The sequence below is a fragment of the Bos javanicus genome, chromosome 4, assembly GCF_032452875.1.
Source record: "Bos javanicus breed banteng chromosome 4, ARS-OSU_banteng_1.0, whole genome shotgun sequence".
NCBI classification, from domain to species: domain Eukaryota; kingdom Metazoa; phylum Chordata; class Mammalia; order Artiodactyla; family Bovidae; genus Bos; species Bos javanicus.
This window is the reverse complement of record NC_083871.1, coordinates 106,474,184-106,483,062: the sequence shown is the minus strand read 5'-3', so window position 1 is coordinate 106,483,062 and position 8,879 is coordinate 106,474,184. Positions and strand designations below refer to the sequence as shown.

The 8,879-nt window shown below is 50.2% G+C and overlaps 1 gene segment (V, D, J or C); it reads right to left on the bottom strand.

Annotated features, from left to right (window-relative positions):
* Positions 1 to 5,059: 5,059 nt before the first annotated feature.
* LOC133246533 (T cell receptor beta variable 5-6-like) lies at positions 5,060 to 8,337 on the bottom strand. The segment is given in 2 exon segments: positions 5,060 to 7,366; positions 8,080 to 8,337. Coding segments are annotated over 2 exon segments (432 nt in total).
* Positions 8,338 to 8,879: the final 542 nt, after the last annotated feature.

The following is an 8,879-nucleotide window of genomic DNA, read 5'->3' as shown; positions in this document are numbered from 1 at the left end:
GTCATTCCCTTTACCTGCTATGCAAGGCTCAGGGTGCCCCTATCATGGCCAAGGCTATGCCATTCAATCCCAGTCTTGCAGCTGGGTTACCACTTGAAAAGTGAAAGTGTTAGTAGCTCAGTCCTGTCCCACTCTTTGGGACTCCAAGGACTGTAGCCCACCAGGCTCCTCTGTCCATGGGATTCTCCAGGCACAAATACTGGAGTGGATTGCCATTCCCTTCTCCAGGGGACCTTCTCAAGACAGGGATCGAACCTAGGTCTTCTGCACTGCAGACGGGTTCTTTACCATCCTACCCACCAGAGTTATCTGGTTATCTCTTCAGACTCCTAGAAACCATGACCCATAATCACATCCACTCTGATCAGGGCTTTAGATTTCATAGATTCATCTGTGGGTAAAGATGGATAGAAGGTGTTATTTACAATATAGGTATTTATATTTATAACCAATATGTATAACAATAGGTAATATAGCAAACACATGAAAAGGAATAGAAGCATTAGAAAATATCGTGTCTTCTTGAGTTAAAGACCTCAGGGAAAGTATTTCAAATCAAAAGCCTAGGGTGTGAATTACAACAACCTCTAGAGAACAGATTTATTCAGGGAATCAGCATGAAACTGGAGAGGTTGTGAAAGTACGCTTTAGTCTAACTGTCAGGACTGCAGCAGTGAAAACATGAAAACAAAATAGAGAAAGTGGGTTGCTTAAATGAGGCAAAGGAAATAAAGTCTTACTGTTTTCAACACTGTCTTTGTCAACTAACTGGCACAGAAGTAGTAAGGATTTTACTTCAAACGGGACGACAGGCTTGATGCTATATTGTGGAAAACTTGCAATGTAACAGGGACGTGTGTGCTCAGTCGCTTCAGTCGTGTCCGACTCTGTGCGACACTATGGAACGTACCCCGCCAGACTCCTCTGGCCATGGGATTCTCCAGGCAAGAATACTGGAGTGGGTCGCAGGCCCTCCTGCAGGGGATCTTCCCAACCAAGGGATCAAACCCAAGTCTCTTAAGTCTCCTGCATTGGCAGTCAGGTTCATCACGGCTAGTTCCACCCGTGACAGGGATGGGAGAGGCTTTAGAACAAAGACTATGCCTGAGGAGGTAGTCGAAAACTTTCCAGTTGCCAACAGCAACCGCAGGGGAACTCACTATGAACACAGGCAGCTAAAGTTGCGTGTGTGGGCAAACACCTGCAGGTCCCATGGAAGCCTGTGGTCGGTGCCTTGGAGCCCTGAGCTGGCCCTGAGACTGCTAGAACCCAGTGAGCCTTAATGATTTCTATCCACCAACATTTACCGCTGCAGTATCTCAGGAGTTAGTCTATGGTCTCTTTCTATCCAAAGAACAGCTGAGTCCAAATCTACCTCTTTTTGTTGGGGGGTGTGTGTGTGTGCTCAGTTGTGCCTACTCTTTATGACAACATAGACTATAGCCCATCAGACTCCTCTGTCCAAGGAACTTTCCAGACAAGAATACTGGAGTGGGTAGCCATTCCCTTCTCCAGGGGATCTTACTGACCCAGGGCTGGAACCGGGGTCTTCTGCATTGCGCAGAAATTCTTTATCACTAGCGCCACATATTGGTGAGTGGAAAGCAAAAAACAACCTATTTAGGGGCTCTGGGAGCTGCAAGGAGACAGAAAGATGAGGTTTGTGAACAGGAAGGAGGCGACTGTGCTGCGCTGTGGTTGGGCTGCTGGCACAGAGATACACAGCCGAGTCCCCAGGCTCCGCTGGCTGGATCTTCAGATAGGAGTACGTTTTCTCAGGCCTTTCAGCATAAAACCGGTTTTTAGGCATCCCTGATTTGTCTAGTTGTTGCTCGTCTTGAAAGTAAGTCAAAAACTCTGGACCCTGCCCCAGGGTCTGTCGGTACCAATAAAGGGAAACATGACCAGAAATTGGATCACACCTAAGATTTACAGTCTGGCCCCTCCCTGCGACCCTGTGCCTGGGGGACTGGGACACTGCTCCAGCTCCTGTGTGACCTGTGGGGACAGAAGTGGGGGACAGTCAGGTAGAGCCTTACCCACCCCCCCCCCACACACACAAATACATTGGAACCACTTGGTTTGCTGAGGACTCACCCACCCCCAGGAGACAGAGGGTTGCCCAGCAGAGGAGCCTGGAGCCCATGGCAGGGACAGAGCAGCAACGGGAAGTTCACCAGCTCAGGGTCCTTGTGAGCATGAGCGGGGGTGGTGGCGGTGGGGGTGGTGGCCTGTCACCTGTCCCCATAGGGCAGCTCCCATGGTGACATCACTGCCTCTGTCAATGTCCATGACTTCAGGGACATGTAATTTACATTGGGTTGGCCAAAACGTTCGTTCGAGATTTTCCATAAAATGTTACGGGAAAACCCGAACGAATGTATTGGCCAGCCCAATATTATAACATACATAGATGACTAATTTAAATATTTATAATCTCCCCTTTTTTGGGCTTCCCCAGTGTCTCAGCAGTAAAGAATCTGCCAGGGATGCAGGAGCCCCAGGAAACATGGGTTAGATCCCTGTTTCAGAAATATCCCCTGGAGGAAGGCATGGCAACCCCTTCCAGTATTCTTGCCTGGAGAATCCCTTAGACAGAGGAGCCTGGCGGGCTAAAGTCAGTAGGGTTGCAAAGAGTTGGACACGACTGAAGCGACTTAGCACGCACGCGCGAAAGCTCCCCTTTTAACACAAGCAATGTGTGGGTTTTAGGGCTGCCTTCCCACAGGGCTCACATGTTGCTGCATCTCTACATTAATCTTCTCATCCTCCATCTCCCCTCGCCTGCAGGGCACTTTCACTCAGAGGGTCAACAGCACCTCCAATGTCAGATGTGTGCACGCTAAGTCACTTCAGTTGTGCCTGACTTTTTGCGACCCTATTCTCCCAGACTCCTCTGTCCATGGGATTTCCCAGGCACGAATACTGGAGTGGGCTACCATTCCCTTCTCCAGGGTATCTTCTCTACACAGAGATCGAACCTGTGTCTTAAGTCTCCAGCATTGTCAGGTGGGTTCTCTACCATTAGTCCCACCTGGGAAGCCCCCAAAGCCAGACACCAGGTGGTGAATTCTTTGTCTTACCTGCACATCACGGTCTGCCATGAGGACCCCTATTTCTGACCCAGCCCAGCACCCCGCCCATGGTCCCACAGTCATACAGGCTCCATGGTATTCACTTCGTAGGCAAGGGTGGGCAATGGAGGGGTCCACTTGATTTGGCCCAAGAAGCCTAATGAAGTCACTGACATATTCAGAGACACAAGGGGTGAAATGATGCCCCGGGAAGAGACCTCGGCTGAAAGCTTCTATTCCCTTCTGCGGGCCACAGACCAATTGCCCTCTCTGTGTTCCTCAATCTCCATGCAGCTTCATGTCTCCACAGCCCTCAGCAGAGCCTCACATTCGTCTAAGTCACCACTCATTAAAACACAGTTTCCTCAGAGCTTCTTTACAGAAGACCCAATTTCACTGACCTTTAAAACACTGGTGTGGAATATATCAATACAGTAACAATTCTGTTTTTCTGGAAACCTAGGAGGCTATGTTGCAAAAGTAATGTAGTTCTCACTTTCACTGCCATCAGAGCATCTGCTTGTTCAAAAGTCATTTGTTCACAGGCTAACGGTCATTACAAACATCCTCTCTTTCGGGGGAGGAGGGAACAGGACCAGAGATGAGTGAGGGTTGGAGAGTAAGGCTGTAGAGTCTAGGAGGGGGATGCTCTGTAGCTCTGTGTCTTTACTAACCTGAATCTAGGAGGGCACTCAGAGGTGATGTTACATCCCACTCTCTCCACTGGTCTTGTTACTCTGATCAGCTGTCCCAGCGCCCATGCAGCTCCATCATCACAGGAGCTCAAGGAGGAGACACACACAGGCGACAGAGTCCTGCTTCTGAGTAGATGGAGACCACATCAAGGAGAGAAAAGTTCATAATCTAGGACTCAAAAGTCAGAAGAAAGACATCCCACCTGTGCTCACAGTTCATCTGGGAAACAGCTGTACCCAGATGTGCCTGAACACACAGTGGGACCTTGAATGGGATCACAGGTAGGAGTTAATCACTAGGAAAGGCAGAACCCCTCTGCAGGGCACAGGATGCATTTTTGGAGTCTCTGAGATGGGAAGGGACATGACCCAGGTGACGGAGGAGCAGCGTGACTGGAGAAGAGAGGACCGGGGAGCTGAGGCCAGAGAGATGAAGGGTGGAAACACTCTGCCCCCTCTGGAAAGATGGGCAAGATCAGAAACCACATGAAAGCCAGGTTGATGAATAGTTTCAGAAAGACAGCAATGAGGTGCCCAGGGAGAGACAAGAGGGTCTAGATATATTTGATTTCCCATAACCTTCCCTCCTGGAGGTCTCAGGCTCAGGTGCTGACCAGGAGTCAGAGCTAGAGAAGCATCTTCCTGGATCACAGGGAGGATGCAGAGAAAGACAGAGATGGATGGTGGACATGTGTCCGCAAGGCCTGGAGTGAGATCCGGGCCAGTACAGACCACACACCAAGGGTCACACTGAAGGCACGTGGCAGCAAAGCCCTGAGACTCCCAGTGCTAGGAGCCTACAAGGGCCTCCCCCATCTTTTTGCACAGAGAGGAGGTGACCCTGCAGCGCTGTGGAGTACTGCTGGCGCAGAAGTACACAGATGTCTGGGAGCGGTTGGCGGACTCCAGCGTGAGAGGGAAGTTCTCTGTGCTTGATCTGGAGACGCTGTAGCCATCAGGCATGTCTCCTTTGTACGTGGTGTCAGTGAAAGATGAATAACGAATCAGCCTCAGCCTGAGTCCCAGGTCTTGTCGGTACCAGTACATACTGTCGTGGTACAGATCCTGAGTACATCTCAGTGTCACGTTCTGTCCTGTCTTCACGACCTGGAATCTGGGGTCCTGAGAGACACCAGCATGGACCGCCCCTGTGGAGAAGGAAGACTGATGCTTCCATCACAGCGGACAGGCTTAGTGCTGGCAGCCCCAAGGGGACCCTGCCCCCCAGGACTCACCTGCCTGCAGGAGACAGAAGACCACACAGCCCAGGAGGCAGGGGCTCATGGCGGGGGCAGGGCGGGTGGAGGGCCCTCTGGTCTGAGTGTGGATGAGAGGGGAGAAGGGCTCTCCAGGAGTTCTTCTGAGATGTCACTGTCCCTGCCAGGCTCCAGAGCCAACCAGTCAGTCAGGGGGCCACGCCTCTTCCCCCAGAGGCTCAAATCAGAAATGAACCTAAGTGAAGAGTTCACAACAGGGAAACCTGTCCAGATCAATGGACTTGAGCCTTACAAGTTGTTGTAACCTTTCTGTAAACAGTTTGCAACTTTATTCACTTTTTCTAGAGATAATTCTTCATTCATACTTTTATTACTTTTACCTGCATATTTCTGTAGTGTTGAATCTCAGGAAAATCCTTTGGGCTTCCAGCTGCCCTTTATGACTCATGAATCCCAAATACATCTTCAAGTGTCTAGGTAAGTGTTAGTTGCTCAGTCATGTCTGACTCTTTGTGACCCCGTGCACTGTAGCCCACCAGGCCCCTCTGTCCATGGGATTCTCCATGCAAGAATACTGGAGTGGGTTGCCATTTCCTCCTCCATGGGATCTTCCAGACCCAGGGATCGAACCCAAGTCTCTTACATCTCCCTCATTGGCAGGCAGAATCAGGAAGGTCCCCTGCAGAAGGAAATGGTAACCCACTCCAGTACTCTTGCCTGGAAAATCCCATGGACAGAGAAGCCTGGTAGACTACAGTCCATGGGATCGCAGAGTCAGACACAACTGAGCGACTTCACCTTCTTTCTTTCTTTCACTTTAGCGCCACCTGGGAGACTGTCTGTTTCTACTTTCGTTAATTAACCACAGTCCTGTTGGTGTCCTTCGACCTGCAATGATTCTTTTGGCATCTTGTTCCCCAACCGCAGGTCAAACTTATCCACACTTGAGGAATCTTTTGGCTCTATTTCTTATCAATTCACCAACAGATGGGTCCCCTGCCAGATGCATCTACATTCCCATCCTGTTCACTGGACACAGGGCTTGCAGTTTCTGAAAGGGGGAAGGGGAAGAGCAAGCGGAACCACGTCCAGCTTGGGACTCACCGTTCTTTGTGGAGAGAAGCCAGTTGCCCAGCACCACGGATGACCTGGGCTTCTCTCAGATTATGAGAATGGTAAGGAACCTGCCTGCGAATGCAGGAGACATAAGACACGCAATTTTGATCCCTGGGTTGGGAAGATCCCCTGGAGGAGGACATGGCTACCCACTCCACTATTCTTGCCTGGAGAATCCCATGGACAGAGGAGCCTGACTGGCTACTGTCCATGGGGTCACAAAGAGTCAAACACGACTGAAGCAACTAAACACTCACATACACACAAGCTGGTGACAAAGGAACGTATATGTGGGACGGATGCAGGGAGAGGTGGCAGACTCCAGGTTAAAGGAAAAGTGCTCTGATTTTAGGTGAGACATCCATTCCATGGGAATGCTTCCTTGTGAAGTAGGGATTGCATTAATTGAGTAACAAATATCACAGAGCTCCTCAAACGCTTATCTTGTTGTGCATCATTCCACACATAGCAGGCCTCACACATGCTGCAGTGCTCTGTTCTCTGCAGATTCTCAGTGGTATTTGAAACCAGGGACCCTAAAAATTATGTAGCTATTCCTGGTTACATGACGGTGGACCTGTGGTGACCTCCTGATGTGCTGGTTTCCCCAGAGCATGACCACACGTCACAGGCCTGGGTGACGCAGCATTCCTGGCAGGGGGCAGTTGGGGGGTTGGTAAGGACCACAAGTGATAAGGACAGGCTTGAGCAGCATTCCTTGCTCTAACGGTTACGAAATATGAGGGCTGGGCAGGCCTATTCCCCTTAGATAAATAAGCAGATAAAATAATACTTATCTTGCAATATCATTGTGAGCATTAAAAAATTTCTGGAAAGAATGTCTAGGAAAGGCTGTCCACTTTACCAGGGCCTGGGTCTCACTGGCTGGCAGTCGATGCTGGGCAACCACTTCCTGAGCTGGGGCAAGAGTGTTTTTGTCCCAGAGGCTCCTTATCATGCAGCACTGTGTCTTGCCTACCGGCACAGAGATACACGGCTGAGTCTGTCAGCTCCAAGGAGCTCAGGTTCATCTGAGAGCTAGAGTCCCTGAACTGTTCACCTGAGAATCGATCAGGCATTTTTCCTTTTGTATGCACTTTCCCATCATAATACAGAATGAGGAACTGGGGGCCCTGGCCCAGGGCCTGTTGGTACCAGGATACATAGCGGTGTCCAGATTCAGGGGAACATCTCAGAGTCACTTGCTGCTTTCTTGATTTGATCAGGTATTTGGGGGTCTGGGTGACTTCAGAATCCACCAGGCCTGTTGGGGAGGAGACAGAAGGAAGCTGAGGGCAGAGCACAGGGGAGCCTCCTGCTGTAGCCCTTATCGCCAGGCTTCTATCTCAGGGAGGCAAAGCCATCTCAGAAGCTCCCACACTGTGTCCAGGACTCACCTGCTCCCAGGAGGCAGAGAGTCACACAGCAGAGGAGCCTGGAGCCCACGGCAGCATCAGGACCCAGGACTGCTGCTGGCTGGAGGCAGGGCTCCTGGGGTGAGTGGTGTAAAGTGCTGACCCTCCTGTTCCCTGATTGGAGCATTTGCCTATGATGTCCCTGCTCTGTGTCTCTGCAGGCTGACCCAGGGCTGGCTCCTCTATGCCATTCCCTGTCCTGACAGCCCCTCAGCAAAGGGTGGGTGTGAGGTGAGTTTCATCCCCTGGTCCATGGGCCCACAACATGTCTTGTTCTGCTCTGTCTGACCCTGCCAGACACTCATCATCCAGCCCTCACCAGATACCCCAACCTCTCACCCTCCCCTTGCCATGCTGCTCGAGGAGACAGCCCCCTGGGCACATCCTGAAACTCCAGGTAGGTACCCAGTCCCCTGGGCAGTGAGGAGTCTGTGCTGGCTGTATGTGCCCCGGGACCATTCAGGGAACTCAAACCTGCTCCCAGATGCAGGCATGTATCCAAGGTTGCCTTAAGCTGCCCTCCCCAGGTGACTCCTAAGCCCTCCCCAAACACCATGCTTACCGTGGAAACACAATGCCTCCACGTGGCCAAAGGTCGAGGGCCTCATGGATGAGCAGCATCTGTTTAAAGCAAGGGTACAAAAATCCCACACCCTGAACACACACACAAACACACACACACACACACACACACACACACACACACACACACACAATCTGTTCTACTGCCTTCCTAGCCTGGCTCATTAGGGTTGATTTTCAAATCCACTCTTAGCCTCTAGAGGTAGAATCCTGTATGATCTGACCGTATTACTAAGAACGAAATAATTGCTTCACCAGTACAATGATGGTAGTTAGCTAAAGATGGAAATATATGATCATAAAATAAATGCTCAAAGGATCTCAAGTGAATCTGCCTGCAAACATGTCTTCATAACTATTTTTGGTTAATCAGAGGCATATATGTTGAAATTTCCTATTTAAATTAAGCATTATCAAATTCCATGTATACTATTTCTAAAGAAGTTTTATAAATGTGGACTCAATTATGTCTGCCCTTATAAAATCATGATATAATGGGGGCAACGCAGGATATATTTTGACTTTGAGAAGATTTTGATGAGGGTGCCAGGGGGTGCCAACCTGGCCTAGGTTAGTTGAGATGCTAAGGATGTTGGGGGGCGGGGGTGCGTGTTGAGAACACACAAAGGCAATCTGTCCTCCTTCAAATGGACTCACGTGTGTTTGGGGATGATACGTAATTAACTAAAGTTTGTTTCTTTTTCATGAGTCCATACATGTTGCTTAAAACAGACCGCACGGTGAGGCCTTTTTAAAAGCCTCCCTGAGACTTGGGAACGG